General features: G+C 38.7%; 1 protein-coding gene across 4 annotated transcripts in view; it reads right to left on the reverse strand.

Moving 5' to 3' along the window:
• The window catches only part of LOC146462749 (uncharacterized), an 84,008-nt gene extending 66,307 nt beyond the window's left edge, over positions 1 to 17,701 (reverse strand). For 2 of the 4 annotated variants that reach the window (XR_014857058.1, XM_085085234.1), the window contains exons 1-6: positions 16,760 to 17,700; positions 13,556 to 14,801; positions 12,496 to 12,657; positions 10,426 to 10,836; positions 9,968 to 10,050; positions 9,652 to 9,699 (exon numbers count right to left, since the gene is read on the reverse strand). Coding sequence is in view for 3 of the 4 variants with exons in the window: in XM_085085234.1 (XP_084941360.1) it covers positions 9,652 to 9,699; positions 9,968 to 10,050; positions 10,426 to 10,836; positions 12,496 to 12,657; positions 13,556 to 14,774 (1,923 nt within the window). In the remaining variant the exon portion in view is untranslated. Of the gene's footprint in view, positions 1 to 1,470; positions 6,098 to 7,249; positions 7,349 to 8,253; positions 8,353 to 8,863; positions 8,963 to 9,651; positions 9,700 to 9,967; positions 10,051 to 10,425; positions 10,837 to 12,495; positions 12,658 to 13,555; positions 14,802 to 16,759 lie in introns of those variants that run through there. The other 2 variants (XM_085085236.1, XM_085085235.1) reach the window with 2 other exon arrangements.
• Positions 17,702 to 18,031: the final 330 nt, after the last annotated feature.

An 18,031-nucleotide genomic window follows, 5' to 3' on the forward strand; every position in this document is an offset into this window, starting at 1 on the left:
TAAAACACGAGCAGCAGTGTTTTATTGGGATTTAAAACAACGAGGCGCAGCCGAGTTGTTTTAGAGCCGATAAAACACGTGCTGCGAGTTTTTTGAACGACTTCAAAAACATTCCTGGAAAAGCGTGTGTCAAGAGAGTTCATAACAATGATGCTTTTGTAGACGTTGGAAATTAACATACGAGAAAAACATTGAACACCGCATACTAATAAGGAAGAGGTTTTATCGGATATAAAACAACTGCACGTGATGTCTTATTGACCATTTGATAGGTCAATGGACTTATGAATTATTAATGAGTTTTTGAAGTACATGTATGTATTAAGAAGTTGAATGCGTTGTAACCAGCTTTTAATCAATATTATTTTCTTTACTATAGAAGAAAATACTCAAAAAAGACTCAGAAAATGCTGTTCAATTAGCTACGATAAAGGTCGTTTATTGACAGGCAGACAGACAGACAGTCTACACGGGTTAGTTGAACTGTGCAAACGTTCTGTGAATCTCGGATGGTACGCAAAACGTCGAATAGTTTTGCGTGGTTTATGACTACCTGGGACAAGGAGATCACAAGGGTGATGGAAATCCAAAAAGAAAATAGGCGGGGGCGGGGGGTAACCACGTATTTTTCTGAGTTAATTGAAAAAAAAAAATTCATACATTGTTTTGGGGTCCAGTGTTTTCGACTTCCATTCAGGAATGAAATAGATTTTCGTCTCCTTTGCACGGCTTCCGATCTTGTATCATCATAGAAGGGAATTTGGTGGATGTAAATCCGCTTTTCCTCGTCTTTCTTCTTGCTACAGCCGTACACAACACACCGCAGCACCATGTTTTCTTCCTTCGCACAACAAAAGCACTGAAACCTTCTAAAGCAGCGTTCTTGTATTGACGTCACAGGCCCACTATTCCCAGTTTCCCGTCTTGCGCGGTTTTGTATCCAACCGGAAGTGAAATAACACGTATTTGTCCGCCTCATACGAGGGGAAGAAAAATTTATAGGGATTTTTTTTTCCAATTTCATACGTGAACAACATTAAGATTCGGTCAAGCAAATAAAAAAATCTGTCACATACACTTTAAGGACGGTGCCTAATTGAACTCATTGTGCAAACGTTCTGTGGATCTCGAGATGGTAAGTAACCTCTGATTTCTTAACGAAGGTAAGATAGTTTTGCGTGGTTTATGAATACGTCGGACAAGAAGATCACAAGGGCGATTGAAATCCAGAAAGAAAATAGGCGGGGGGGGAAGTGGTTAACCACGCATTTTTCTGAGTTAATTGAAACAAAATCCATACATTGTTATGTACTTTAAAGCTTTTTGGTTGGTAATTCATAAGTTAACTTCTTTATCCCTTAGGATTTTTCTCTTCTATCGACTGGCAATGTACTGACTTACAGGATCATGGCTTTGGACAAGGATGATTCCTGTTGCTTTTTTCATTTTAGAAGATAAAGAAGAAAAATATACTTTATTTAAAACAAGGTAATTCCTTCAGTAATTATAAAAACAAAATTACTGTTATCAACGGAAGCCCTAATTACAATGTTAAAAATTCTAGAAATACTAAAAAGATCACACACATCAAAATGATAGAAATATAAAACTAACTAACCACTGCAAGGGGAGAGGAACCACTGGTTACCAGTGTTTGAGGTGCAGCACGTTATCTTCCTTGATTGACACATATGGAGTATCCGTCCTAAATCAGTCGTGGGTCGTTGATATAACAATTATAAAGCAATACTCCAGAAGTTATAGTGGCGGTACTTACGAGTGCCTGTGATCGATCACTCGTTCTCTAACCAACTTCAGTCAGCCAGAAAAACTCCTCATGCACCTGTACGTGTTTTGAGAAGTGTTAATCCCCAAATTAAGCTTCAGTTTGGAAAAACATTTTATACACTGCTTTGTATTTGAAATCTTTTTAGAATTATTGAAACTTTCCAAATTATTTCTTTGCAAGGGCGATTTCATGAACTGTGCAAAAAATAGGTGTCAAAATACAAGTACGATGCATGTGTAAACCGGCTTTTAGACAACGGAACTGGCCAAATTTGAAATATTATGGTATGTCTTTCGATCGCACGATAACAAAAACACTGATTTCCCGAGATGACCGCGTAATCGTTTATGGTTGTAAGTCGTTCAAACTATCATAGGGGATGACAGGAAAAATGCATCGGTCAATTCTAGCAACGCCAATCTCCCTGGGCATTTTTTTTCATTGTCTGTCCCGGTGGCCGGTATTGACGGCCTCGTGATTTTCACCTCACAGCACTGTCACTTCCTTTCAAAGATAAATTCATCGCCAGAGACGATAGATCTGTGTTAATTATGCCATGGGAGGACAAAATTAAGTGACATGGTAGATCCACAGAAAGCACGGTCATTAAAGCAATACGATGATATAAGACTTATCTGAGACTACGTTTGGCCAGAATTAGCTTCCATTGGGATAAAGGTTTGCCCAGAAACGAAGAAATCAACTGTATTTTGCCTATACCGTAGGGCATTTAAACAGCTCGTTTGTCGCGACCGAGGGTCTTTTGCTGGTTTGTTATTATATGCAATCAATCGTGTAGTACCATTTGTGATCAAATAGAAAGAGGGCTATAATAACGCGTAGTTGAGACCAATAGATGTAGATCTGGAAAACATTCTTAAACTATAAAGTTCAGTTCCTCCCTTAGTAATGGACAATAAAGAGTATTCTAATGTTGGAAGTAATAGATCAAACACGAGGAAGAGTGTTTCCTCCGATTTCCAAACACCGAGAAGTAGGTTGGAAAAACGAGGCGCAGCCGAGTTCTTTTTAACCAACTTCGAGGTGTTTGGAAATAGGAGGAAACACTCTTTCGAGTGTTTGATATAGCTTCTCAAACTATTGATAATTCTTGGAGAAATTCAAAGCAAAAGTTCACAAAATTTTATAATTAAGATCACATTTCCAAACCTCCTCCACGATTACAAAATAGACAGACTTTTCTTTAAATACCGATACTTTTAAAGTTGAAATCGACTAAGAAAAACGACCATTGAAATGCAATTAAAACTATAGGATAAGAGAGTTGTTTTCTTATTTACATAAAATTTTCTACAAATCGCAATAGAAGTATAAAAACAGTCTATTGCGTAAACGCTGATTTGGGATTACGATAATTTACAAACGTTCCGCGTAGTCTGTGTGTTTCTGAATGAAACCCACAGCAGTGCCATGAAACTACAATGTATCTACACTGTTGTTCTTCTCTAATGGTGCGGGAAGCCTCCATATGAAAATTCCGTTGTAAATACAGTATGTCAAAATCTACTTAATACAGCCTGGAACCAGAATGATACAGGCCAAGATTGTTTAAAGGCCTAGTCCGTTTTCTGTATAGTCTTTCGCCAGCGCCTTTGGTGTTTCTAGTTTCACTTCTGCTATTTCTAGCATTTCTCGCTCTGGTGTGTCTTTTGGATGTTTCGTGAAGGGCCGGTAGATTCCTGAAGTAGCAGATCTCCTTCTTTGTCTTAGCTGGTATTACTGGTTTCTCTACGGCAACATGACGCCAATCCTGAACAGATTTTTTTCATTTCCTAGTATATAAACTTGGCTGCGTTATTTTCAAGCAACAGCTTGACGACAGTTTCATTACTTTCCCTAATAGTAAGATCAAGTGGGATTTCGCTATTGACGTTCTGCAGGTTTATGTTGCATCGCGATTCAATAAGTATCAGGGAAATGCTGATCAATCCTCTACAAGCAGATACATGGAGTGGTGTATCTCCATAAGGGCCTTGAGTATTTACATACGCGTTGTTTTCAAGCAACAGCTTGACGAAAGTTTCATAATTTTTCTTAACTGCAAGATGAAATGAAGTCTATCCGGCTTTGTTCTCTGGGTTGATGTTGTATCGCGATTCAATTAACAAATTTTAAGTCTTGAATGTTCACATTCGTGCTGTTTTTAAACGAAGACTTGACAAAAGTTTCATCATTTATCTTGATTGCAATATGAGTTGGGGTATCACTATAACTGTTCCTCAGATTTATACATGTATTGCATACTGACTCAACCAACAGTTGAAAATGTTGAAAAATCCTACACGGGCACATAAGTGAAGAAGTGTATCTCCATCAAGGTCTAGAATGTTCACATCGGCGTTGTTTCTTAAGCAACAACTCGACGAGAATTTCATCATCTTCCTCGATTGCAATATCAAGTGGGGTTTCCTTAAAATTGTTCCTCAGGTTGATGTTGCATCCTGATTCCATTAGCAACTGCGAAATGTTGAAAAATCCTCCATCAGCAGATACATGAAGTGGAGTATCTCCATGAGGGTTTTGAATGTTCACATCCGCGTTGTTTTCAAGCAACAGCTTGACGAGTGTTTCATCATTTTCCTCGACTGCAATGTGGAGTGGAGTTATTCCGCTCTTATTCCTCAGGTTGGTGGTGCATCCCGATTCCATTAACAACTGAGAAATGTTGGAAAATCCTCTTTCAGCAGATACATGAAGTGGTGTATCTCCAAAACGGCCTTGGATGTTCACATCCGCATTGGTTTTAAGCAACAGCTCGACGAGAGTTTCATCATTTTTCCCCACTGCAATATGAAGTGGGGTTTCGCTACGTTTGTTCCTTACGTTAATGTTGCACCCTGATTGAATTAACAATTGGGAAAAGTTGAAAAATCCTATACGAGTAGATACGTGAAGTGGTGTATCTCCCTTACAGTCTTCAATGTTCACATCCGCGTTGTTTTCAAGCAACAGCTTGACGAGAGTTTCATCCTTTTTCTCGACTGCAATATGGAGTGGTGTTTTGTTATGATTGTCCGTCAGGTTGACGTTGCATCCTGACTCAATTAACAACTTAGAAATGTTGATAAATTCTCTACGAGCACATACGTGAAGTGGTGTATCTCCATTAGGGCGCTGAATGTTCACATCGGCGTTGTTTTTAAGCAACAGCTTGACAAGAGTTTCATCATTTTTGTTGACTGCAATCTGAAGTGGAGTTTCGTTATAATTGTTCCGTAGGTTGATGATACATCCTGAATCAATTAACCACTGAGAAATTTTGAAACATTTTCTACGAATGGATACATGAAGTGGTGTATCTCCATTACGGTCTTGAATGTTCACCTCCGCGTTGTTTTCAAGCAACAGCTTGACGAGAGTTTCATCATTTTTCTCAACTGCAATATGAAGAGGGCTTTCGCTATAATTGTTTGTCAGGTTGATGTCGCATCCTGTTTCAGTAACTAACCGAGAAATGTTGAGAAGTCCTTCATCAGCAGATACATGAAGTGGTGTATCTCCATTACGGTCTTGCATGTTCACATCGGCGTTGTTTTCAAGCAACAGCTTAACGAGAGTTTCATCATTTTTATTCACTGCAACATGAAGTGGAGTTTCGTCACTGTCGTTCCTCAGGTTGATTTTGCCTCCTGACTCAATTAACAACTGAAAAAAGTTAAAAAATCCTCCACTAGCAGATACATGAAGTGGTGTGTCTCCATTAATGTCTTGAATGTTCGCATCAGCTCCATGCTCCAAAAGCAGGCGAGTGGCCATGTAGTTGTTAGAATAAGCTGCCAACAACAAAGGCGCTGCTTTATCATCGGTTCTTTTAGCATTTATGTCCGCACCTAGATCAATGAGGGTCTTGATCAACGTACTTGAAGATGATTGACTTGCCCACAAGAGTGGCGTGTAATTACCTTCTGCTGGGATATTGATATCTATGCCGTCATGCAACACAAGCTCTACGACCTTTTCAGCACCGTCCATATGTGCACACCAGTGTAGCTCATGTAGAGTTTTGACTTTCTCAACCATCCCTTGATAAAGATTATCAATGTCACCATGACCTGGCCGTCTCCTTTCCAGGCTTGACAGAATTTCAGCGGCAGATTTTCCGGGGAATACGTTATCACCGTTTTCTCTTGTTTTAACATTCATCTCTTTCACGATGTCATCAAGAAGGGCACTCGCTTTGGAAACGATGCTATAGTCCCCTTCTAGGACAGCTGCCTGCAGTAGGTTAAAACCCGACTGTCTATCCACACTAAGGACAGCCTTGCGAGCTAGTATCTTCAGACTGACCTGCAATTTAAAACGTTTAAGATGATTTTACTTTTTATTGCTCTTTTCATATTTACATTCTTATTGGTTTTGTGAAATCACATGAGAATAGAGAAATAGATAAATCGTTTATCGAAAACCATTTATTGCAGTCAGGAAGACTGAATTACATATCTTATTAACAGGGATAAATAAATCAATAAATAAACACCTAAATAAACAAATAGATAAGTGAATAAACATATAAACAACTAAGCTGGTCACCGTGTTACGGAGGCTCGCAGGAGATTTTCTGGACTTAGGGAGGAAGTTTTGAAATTACAATCTCGCATAGAAGATAACTTCGATCTCCTTAACACCAAATCATCTTATCAATATAATTACATGATCAAAGTTAATTTTTTCATCGGTTTCCAAGCAACAACTATTACCATAGCAACGGTAGCACATAGCCTCTCATTCTAAACATTGTCGATCTCGAAATCTGTTCAGACACTTTTTGACGAACCTTTAGGGATTTAAACTACTCAATCTGGACAACTGGCCGGCAAAATTAGAAAAAAATCTTGTAAGAGCGTTTGCAAGTAAATAATGAATCAATTCTTACGGAGTGATTTTGTTTATTCCCGCATTTTTCACCAATATCTCTGGCAAAACAAAAATTGACTTCTCTTTTCTGTAAGAAGGTCTTTCCTCATAGCAAAACATTCTAAATGTATATTGAGCTTCACGGGTGGCTCTGATTTTAAGATATTTATGTTTGTAACAGTTAAAATAAAGCGCAGATAAGCGAAAAAGTGCCTACTTTGAATAAATCGAGATATCTTAAAAATGCCCCTACAGATTTTTCTGCTAAATTGCAAGCAGTCAGAGTAACAATTCTTTTCCATATTCGTGCAAGTTTTAGGCAAGAACCGAAACCGGTGATAGATAACAAGGCGGAATCTTGGTCAAGTTTCAGTCGTTATTCGCTTTCTCCGAACAAGATTTATTTTGTTTGTCCGGGTCCATTTTACTGCTATTTGTGGAGATCTAAGTTTACCTTCTATGTAAAATTGTAATTTCAAAACTCTCATCCTAAGTCCAGAAAAAATGCTGTGCGCCTCCTTAATTTTCCTACGGAACAGGTGTAGCTCCAGAGAAATCAACAGAAAGTGACTCCTAGAATCTTACCGGTTGCTGAAAACTTGGAGTTGCGTTATTCTCAAGGAGCAACTGCACTATAGATCGGTGATTTTGGCGGTCAGCTTTCTGAAGGGCTGTGCGTTGAAACTAAAAACAGAGCCGAAAGATTGCATGGTCAATATACATTTTGTCTATAATAATTGCAATGTAAAAACAATATTTACCAATACAAATGTGTCACTTTCAGATCTAAAGCTAAAGTATGAAAAAGCAAAACAAAGAACATATTTCAGAAAACGTCGTGGCTAATGGTCCTCTTTTACTGGACATCTGGACAAGAACCTGATCGCCGTTTCTGTGACAATTAACTTCTACAGAGGCTAGAAATGACAATTTAACACGCACTGAAGCTTTTGCTCTTATCACAAGGAGCTTCGTCGGCAGAATTGAAGTGTTTTCGCATTTTACTTCACTTCCTGTATTGTCCAGATGCTTCCGGACGGCGGAAGTGAGTGCGTACGATGTTCTTTTTAGTCCCTTTCCAAGCGGTCTGGACGTCTCTTCGGGTCTTACAATGAGTTTTAAAGGCCTTCTTCTCAAACCATTGGCTCTGACGGCCTCCCAAATATGTTCGCGTTCCCGTTCTCTGTCTTCTTTCTCAGTGACCAGAATTTCGGCTCTGTTCAATTAAATGTGGAAAACTGACCTCTCGTGTTGTATGTGATGATTGAACTGGACGTTTACATATCGGGCGGTGTGAGTGGGTGTCCTGTGGACAGTGGTCTTGACGCTGCTGTCATCTTTCACGTGGATTTGGGGATGATCCTGAACAGCCATGACTCCCTCCCCTCCCACTTTTATGGTACATTCTATTTACGAGTTGACACTGTTCAGGTGTTCAGTGAAACAGTCAGTGTTGTAACAGTGCAAGTCGGTGTTTAGTTGTAATTTCTAGTGTCTCTACAATTGTCACAACGTATATGAATATTCCGGAGACAAGGATCAACTTCAGATATTTTTTATTTAATAATTATCATTTTTATCTAACTCACCCTGTCTACAGCATTGACATTTGCGCCATGTTCTAACAACAGTCTGACAACAGATTCCTGTCCATACCAACAGGCAAGGTGAAGAGGCGTCAAAGAAAACTGGTAAGAATGAAGACAGCACAGACAAAATTACGTAGGGTTTCACAACGGGTATCATTTGATTGCAACCGGAAAGCAGAATTTACAACAGATTAAACTGCGAAACAACGCACAACCAATCAGTGGTTTAATCCTTGGTATAAAGCCGTGATTGGCTTGCACCCCTTCTAGAAAATAGTCAAAAAAATAAAAAAATAAAAAAATAAAAAAAAACGGAAAAATACTCCAATCCTGAGAACAAGAGCGGCTGCTACACCACAGAAACAATTAGAAGCTTACGAGAGCTGCTATACTAAATGGTTTTTCCTAAGATGTATGCGTCATTAGAATTACTCAATGCAGTAAAAGGCAGGTTTTCTACACAAACAGTACATTAAAACACAAAACAGCTGGTACACTATACAATGCAATGCTACACGATACAATTCAACGCAACACAATGCGATGCAAAACAATACAACTTATACAAATGGGTACACGTTAATATACACAAATAGAATAAATTTAAAACCTGGTCTCTTTGATCCACATCTTCTCCACTATTAAGAAGCATCTTGACAGTTTCAGATTGCCCAATGATCGAAGCTTCGTGCAGAGCACTTCTGGATGCCTGTTGATAAAAACCCATCGACCTTCCAGTAACAATAACTCAGGGAATACGCGATGATAATACCCTTTAAAGCGGCCCTGTCACGGCGATTTTATTGTATTTTGGTCACAACTGATCAAATAGTTGACGAAAAACCTCTTTGCTGACATGAAATTGCTAGAACACCAGGAAGAAAATATGAAGGGATTTCTCCAAGGAAGAACGAACTATAATCAGTGCTTAGCGACTTCTCTGAAAGACACAAGAAGAACTTGAAAAAGTTGGCCAATCTTTTCAAGTTGAAGTCCACTTCTATCTTAGCCATAGATCCACAGCCAAACATAATTTTAGTATTAAAATACTAGTTTCTGTGCACCAATAGGGATATTGTTAACAATACTGAACTATTATTTCAAACTAAAAGTCCAAAATGGCGTCAGGAGGGAACAATGGACAACAGTTATATCCACGTTTTGCACCTTAAAGTGTTTCTTCCCTTTGCTCAGATAAAATTTGAAATAAGGCGTTATTTCCATGGATTTAAGGCCAATTACTTTAAAGAGTGGAGGTTCCCTTTAGTGTCCTCCACTTTGTCTCTTTTGAAATACCATGTACATGTAACTCATTCATTCAAAGACTAGCTCGTTCTTGACATCAAGGTCCCAGTAATGTACAAATCTATAAGAAACATATAACAACTCTACACTTACTTTGGCCCTCTCTGCTCTAAGCATCCAGTTCATAACTTGTTTCCCATCCTGTAAACAGGGTAAAGACAAGGGAGAAACATCACCGTGCTAAATTCTCTTAAAACCTATGTGACTTAAACAAGTACACATCTTTCGCCCAAATAAAACAATGTTTAACACCTTCACATCCATACAAATAGGAAAGTTACAGCTAAAACGACTTGGGGTCTTCAATTCCAGGTGTAAGGAGTAAGGACTAAACAAGTCTGCACACCCATATATTTACTACCAGCGATTTCTCACGGCATGGTATTCAACGAAAGTGAAAAGGCTTTACCTTCTGAGATTCATCAGTCTGTCTTGAGCCCTTTCCTGCTGGATCAATGTCTTTAGGCAGAAAGTCACTGCTACTTGCTTCCCCTGGTTAAATAACAATAAATTTCCAATCGGTTCATTTGCACGAAATGAGATACTCGAATTGGTAAATTCTGCATTGCGGCTAACCAAAAATAAAATTCCGTGACTTTTCACTGACTTTGAGTAGAATTAAAATTTTCCTGACCTCATGCAATATTCCCCGACTTTTCCCAGACCTTTACAAGAATCTGTTTCCCTGACCGACTAGCAACCGAGGAGCTGCTATTTTGGCTTCCAGTGTCCACATGACGTAACGTTTCGTTTCAATGCGATACGTCTCGAAAAGATATTTATTAATCGTTTCATGACTTGAAGTCCTACAGCTGAGCTCCTGATTTCCATTCAATAAAAAATCCTTGAACTATCACCAAAACGTACCTGACATTTCCACGAAAGCCTTCCTACACATCAAGTAATTTCCCTTTTCTATGGTTGTCTTTAACCTAACCGTCTCTAGGTTCAGTTTCCTTTTGATTTCCTCAGTCATAAGGTGCCTCTCAACTTCTCCATTGAGCCGACCAGAGAGATAGTCACTCCACAGACGCTCAAGACTTTCTAGGTTAGGGCATCGCACTACGATTTCCAAAGAGCCCACGTTAACAGACACAAGGGCCAAATGGTAAGCCTTCTTTAAAAATTCAATCAGGCGTCCAACTGATTCTAGTTCAGCTGTGGAAAGGTTGTGGGATTTCACATACGCCTGTGCTTGAAGTGCTAAAATTGCATGAACTGTTTCTTGTTGTTCTTCATTTAGACCTTGGGCGCTGATTAAGAGCTTGATAAGAGTATCTGAAATCAACGTAAAATTCACGTAAATGTAATAAACCTTCTTGCATGTAAAAGTACAAATATTTAAGCTGTCTCTAAAGTGCAACATTTCTATTCTGGCTGACTTGAGTCATTTGACTTAGTCATTTCATTTGTAGATGTACTTCTCTGCAAAAAGAATTAAAATGAATAGACTTAATTTGACGAGGGTGACACTAATCTGCTAGTCTAACAACTGCCCTCACATTCCTGCTCAGCGTGGAATTTACATAGGTACCTCCTGTGCAGGAGGGAGAACTGCAGAATCTGGAGACAAACAACAAACGCAACCCACATAATTTATTACGTCAACTAGGGGAATCCAACCTGTGCCACACTGTTAAAAGGCTAGTAGTCTCACCACCACCCCATAACTTCTCCCTCAGATGGAATTTTACATAGCATAATATATGCTTCTAAATAGTTTTCTGCATTAAACAAGACTATGTGCTCTACAGTGAAAAGGTGATGGCTGCGTCGTGTTGGCATAAAATCACGGCTTGAATGACTTATCAATACACAAAGAAGGAGGACTCTGTGGCCAAGAAGAGGAATTTGTCCAAAACGAACGTTGAATGCTACCTTTGACTACAACAACTTGCACGCAGTAACCTAAAAATAACTGCAATGCCCGAATCATAGCTGTCGCAGATCGCTAACTTCATATGATCGCAGACAACATCCTGAGGTCGCCTATGATCGTTTGCAATCACAATTATGGAGACCATGCTTAATACTTTAGCCTATCAATTTTGTAATTTGCGTGTACCAGTTCCTCTAATTATGACATGGAACCCGATTATAGATAAACTCATCTCAGCCAGCCTTTCAGCTGAGATGTACCCTTCCATCTACAATCGCTTATGGTCTTTCGTCTTATAACATGCTCAAACCACGCCCAATGTTCACATGTAGTCTATGTAAATCCGTCGACCAGTCCAGGGAAAAGGAAGTCGAAGGAGTAAAATTTAATGCAACTAGAACCCAAGCTAGAAGCTATTATAACAAAACGCGCATGTTTCCATATGTAATTCCTATTGGCGTCATCATGGTATATTTCTCAACATACGCAAGGCCGTGTGTCCATAAGATGACGTGTGCAATTCAGACAAACTCGGGGTACCGTAACTACGTTTTTATGAAGTTTCTCCAGAAATGGAAGAGAACTGTGAAGAACTACCCGTCTTTTCTGTTGAATAAGTCATCGTGATGAATCGAAAGCCTAGTTCCAGCCTTTAACTTTGACTTAAACATTTGGGAACTTAAACATTCGGTGGGCTTGGAAATTCGTTTGTGTATATTTACATTGTGAAGTGTTTGTAACCAGCCAATAAGAACCTTGTTTCTTTGTACAACACATTGAGAGAATATTGTATTCAATCACAAATAAAACCTGTTTTCCGCGCACTACCTCAGTTGTCACTATGTTATAAAATTGGTTCATGCTTTTAGCTGTGCGTACATTGAGATATGGATGCACTTGGGAAGTTTGGAGAGCACTCAAGAAGCTAGAGTTTCTCGAGGTGTACTCTTCAGCTTCTCTCATGCTCTCCAAACTTCCCACGTGCATCCATAACGTGATATACGCACGATGTTGTGACGATAACTAAATTAACATACAAAAGAAATCAAGCTTCATACCTGTAAGGTCAAAAGAGGTTCCTGCAATGCTTGGTTTTCCTTTGGCTTCTTCATTAAGACGATGCCGTTGCTGTGAAGGACCTTCCTCTGGTGTGACTGCAGCCGACGTCCGTTCAGCAGGGGACTCTTCTCTTGGAATTTTAACAGTGGTGCTGGAAGGACCTGTAAAAGAATTAGACACTATTAGTCAATATTTCTGGTTACCTCTAGACCCGTTTAGCCCTGACAGTGAACAGCGTCAAATTTCTCCTTCTAATATCAACGCTTATTTAACCCCTGAGGTCATGAGAATTATGGATATCTGCATGACCCAAGTTAAATTTTCTTGATATTGTAATAACTTCTCCCCAGTGCTTTAAGGAGAAGAGTATAGGGACAAGATAGGATAATTTCTTCTTCGATATTAGGGGTTAAGGCATAAAAGAATAAGATTTCAAACTTAACAATTGGGCAATTACACTGTCAGAAAGAATTGCTAGCATGTAAAGTTGCAATGCCTCCACCTTGGATGAAATGTTACAGTTACCACCTACAATAAAATTATTGTACCTGCCCCATTTTATGAGGGTCTTCCCACCTCCATAAAGAAAAGCTATAGATGATGGCCATTGAAAACTTGAAATTAACGAGCGAGCAAATTCTCTTGTTTTAAGACAGAAAGTATTAGGACTGCAGAGACTAGTGTTCAAATCAATGATGGTCATATTTCTCAAGTCTACCACCTAATCACACATTCTGACTTTGCACGGTATTTGAAACTTTAACTCCCAAGAATACTATAAAAAACTGAAGCATATCCAAAGTTCTATCACTATTATTACGATCTCGATAAACAACCAGTCTTTCAGAATTGTACTGGTCAATAGCTTTCATTTTAACAGTCACACAATGGGATTTCTTTAACAGACTGAAAAGTTAGAACCAACTGGGACAGGACCATAAATTTTTAGCCTTGGAGTTAACAGTGTTTATAATTATAACTACAGGGTGTCTGCTGCTCTGCCTAAATTTGCAGTTGCATTCGGAATGGAAATGGTGAACAGCAAGTAAGAACTCGTACCATGAACCATTCTGCACATCATTTCCACAAAGGCTTCACATTGTTCCTTCCAACTGTACTTGTTGTCATAAGAAGCTCTCAGTAATTTGATCTCCTCAAGCCGCACTGCATGACTGGCACGGACACCTTCAATTGCCTCTGCCCACTTTGTGGGATCATCTGAGTTAACTATCCATGATTTTCCATAAGGAATGTTCTCTAATGCTCTAGCAAATCCAGACTTGCTACCAACAAGAATGGGTAAACCAGCTGAAAGGGCTTCGAGGGCAACAAGACCAAATCCCTCTGATCTGGACGGCATAATGGCAAGATCAACTTCATTCAGAAAGTCTTTCATCTTTTCTCTATTTTGCACAAATTTTCTGACAGTCAGTTGCTCTTCAGTGATACCACGTTGGAGAAGTTTTTCTCTTACCTCTTCCTGTTTTCCTTCAGAAGCACCAACAAAGATCAGATGATAAGGCTTCCTTTTAAGCAGGTGATGAGTAAATGCTTCAATGGCAATGTTGTATCCCTTTAGTTCAAAGTCCTCATCATCACCACGACCACATAACAACACTTTAAATTCACCACCCTCATTGGGAGCTTGTTTTAAGTCCCCAAATTCCCTATCAAAAAGACCTGGCGTTACAGTGAAAATATCCTGATTCTCCTTGCATCGTCGGAGATATGAAGAGTACGAATCTTCCAGCCTCGGTCCAACAGGCACAACCAGGTCAGCCATTTTACAGAGATCAACTTCAACCTGATGTTTCTTTTCACCCTTTGAAATGGGGTCAAGGTAGCTTTTGTACCTACTGAGGTCTTCAGGAGCAGTATGCACCACTTGAACCCATTTGCAGTTGGAAAAGTGGGCAAAATCTTTTATGAATTGTACTTGCCGACCAAGCTTCACACCATGCCCAACAACAATGTCCATTCTGTGATCTTTAGGTGGGACACCTAACCAATCCAGAGGTTCATAGCCTGGGCGTTTCTTAGCATCAACAACAGTTACTCCATAATCCTTAGCCTCTGCTTTGTCTTCATCTTTACAAGAACCCTCTGGGACCAGGAGAGAGACTTCAACTTTAGGGTGTTGTGAGAGATGAATTGCAAGCTCTCTGTTTAGTGTGGACAAACCACCAGCTGATGAGGTCCACTCGCTACCAAGAAGAGTTACTTTCAATTTTTCACCAATAGATAAATGGGTTTTTGGTTCAGGCACTTCTTGAGACATGATTTCAAAGCGGACCTCAACACAAATCTGCAAAACAAAAACATGGGGCCTTCATGTAAAGCTTCACATACAGTGTACTCCTCAGTAAGTTTGGCTGTTATTGGAGAGGTCAAACATAAGATCCACAGACTTATAATTAGCACCAACATGTACAGTATAATGAACAACACATTTTAATTACCAGTACCACAGTATTTATGCCCACGCTAGAGAATAGCATTAAATACCAAATATAGTTACTTTTTTATTTAAAAGTTCTGTTATGCCTATGCCTCTCTCTCTGTTAAGTCCCAACTCTCTTATCTATTTACTGGCCTGAAGAAAATTCACATGAAGAAGCACGTCCGGAATGAACAAGCCCCAGGGAGAATAAATAAAGCATATATATAGTATTTGTAGGCACATCAAAAGGATCTTTATTGAGCCCTAGTTCATATATGAAAGGAGCCTTTTCTTAAATGAATGGGCCAGACTAGTTGAACTGCTAGATGCCCGGCCTAACTACAGTATGTTACTGATCTACAGGTGCTATGCTGCATACATGTATGCAGAATGTAAATTACCAACATCATGATACACATACATTGAGACTGAAAATATTCTTCAGCACAAAATGGTTGAAAGAATGAATGGTGCCTGAGACAAGCATCGCTTTCTTGGGCAAGAACTTTACTACTTTGGTGTAGAATTGGTAGCAGTAGTAGAGTCTTTATTTAGCAAGGGTAATACGTAATAGTGCCTTATAACACTCAAACTTGTAACCTTTAAGAGTGACATGTGGATCTATATCTTAGTATCCCTCAAAATGTCCTTCAAGAAAAATGCAATGTACTGGCTACAATTTATTGCAATGTAGTGTACAGAGGCAGCAATAGGACACTAGTTCAAGCATTTTAAATTTTGCTTGTGATTTTAGCAGATAAGGAGCAGATAACTTGAACATTTACAGTAAGCAGACTTATGGTGCATGTTGTTGGTATCTCGCTGCTAGGCATTTTCTTATATATAACATATATTCAGTGTAAAATGTAACAATTTTTGTATATCTAATATGTCTGAAACAATTTGAAAATGCAAGGAATTGTGAAATAAAGTTGTTCTTGTTGTTGTCATAGCCCTCACAACAGGCATAGCTGGAGGGAGGGGGATTAGGAGTGAAAAAAGTGGGGGTTCCTTGAGAGTGGGGATTCCCATATATTTACAGCTACACTGCACATGTATACGGAAATTATATGGTTTCAGAGTCTCAGCAGCACACCCCCATCCAAAATGTACAAAATACTCCTTCATTTACATGTAAAGACCTCAAAAAAGGGGAGAGGGGCTTATTAGAGTTGGAGTGGGGGAGAGGGATAGGGGGCGTACTTTACTCTAAATCACAAATTGGGACAAAAAAAACATGACCACTTTTCCAGTTAAGGTATTACACTGAATGGTAACAATAATGGGCTGCATTTCATTCACAGCAAAGAACAATCTAGTAGTGAAAACAATATTTTTCTATACAAACTTGATTTACATAAACAAAAAATCATTGATGTCCAATGGTGTAACTATTGAATTCTTCAACCATTCAAACCTGTGTTTTAATTCTTGCCTTAGTGGCTTAGTGTTCCCTTGTTCCCATCCCACTCCTGCCCTGTACAAGGGTACCATGAAGAAAGCACAAACAATAATTATTGACCCATCCGTCATCTCTAGAAGTGCTAGTGCTCGGCAATGAATAGGGGACGGGGAGGGATAATTTAAGCAGCTTACAGCACAGATATTGGGATTGTTGATGAGATTTTTTCAAACGAAAATTATACAAAAATAAAATTTAACATAACAACTTTGAGAGAAGAGGAAATGCACTCCAAGTTTCCCAAACCATCTGATAAGGATTGTAGTTAAAAGGCTTTATAGTAAAGAGCTTTTACGCAATAATTCTTGGGATGTAGAAGATAAAGAGCAGCTAGAGGTCAAAAAGATACATAAGGGTGTACCTTTTATAAAAGGTGCTGGTATCACTCCATCTTGTTCCCAGTCCCTCAATCAGGCTGAGTGTTGCTTTGTACCTCTGGTAAATAAGAATTTAAAACACAGTGAAAATGAGTTGATAATGTATTAAGTAAAAGGTACATTCAACCTTTCCAACAACGAATACAGAAAAAAAGTATATGTTACAGTACAATTTTATAAAATGTGAGCATGGCAAGTACTTGTCCCTCAATGATCATAAATATCAAAATTGAGGGAATGTAGAAGATAAAGAGCAGCCAGAGGTCAAAAAGATACATTAAGGTATCACTCCATCTTGTTCCCAGTCCCTCACTCAGGCTGAGTGTTGCTTTGTACCTCTGGGCTGGGTTTTTCAAAAGCCGATTAATGCTTACCTATGATTAAAAGTTAATCAAGGTTAAGGTTTTTATCTCGCTCTTTGAAAGTGATTTTAAAGCCTAATTTCAAGCTAAAGGTAAAGAAAAGTTTAAGTCAAAACTGAGGGCCACTAATATTTTGGAAGAATCTTTACCAATAAGCAAATTTAAAAACTTGGAAAAAGTTCACATTAATCCAGGATTTCCTTAATGAGGCTTTGAACAACTGGGCCCTGGTAAATAAGAATTTAAAACACAGTGAAAATGAGGTGATAATGTATTAAGTAAGAGGTAGATTCAACCTTTCCAAAAACGAAATTATACAGAAAAAGTGTATGTTACAGTACAATTTTATGACATGTATGCATGGCAAGTACTTATCCCTCGATGATCATTAATATCAAAATTGAGGACTTTGTGAAGTTACATGTACAACCATATTAATGTATTCTTGACAGGTGCTAAAAAAGATATACTATGTGAAAGAGCTGTTCAACAGGGATACATTTTAAGAAAGAGCTGGGATTTATAGACCCAGCTGGGGGTTGCCATTGTACCCCACCCCAAGTTAATTATTGCATTAGACAACAACAGTTAAAGTGCCCCTAACCCTTCAATTTGTTTTCTTTTGGTAGATTTCTATATCTGTGAAGAACTCATTTTCAAAAAATTTTTTTAGAAATTAATATTGAATCCTTTTTATTTTATGAGCGCTAAAAGTTACTGAATATTTGACAGATATTTGACACTTTCTTAGCTGTGACGTAAGAAAAGGACACCAGAAGGATTCAGAAGGAATCTTATGCATGCTGATTCCTTTCTCTACATTTCGAGAGTTGCTGCATCCAAAAACCACACATTTTTCAACCATTTTCTCTGTTTACAATCGAAGCATTACCG

Source organism: Pavona decussata, unplaced genomic scaffold (genome assembly GCF_977016875.1).
Source record: "Pavona decussata unplaced genomic scaffold, jaPavDecu1.1 SCAFFOLD_185, whole genome shotgun sequence".
NCBI lineage: Eukaryota > Metazoa > Cnidaria > Anthozoa > Scleractinia > Agariciidae > Pavona > Pavona decussata.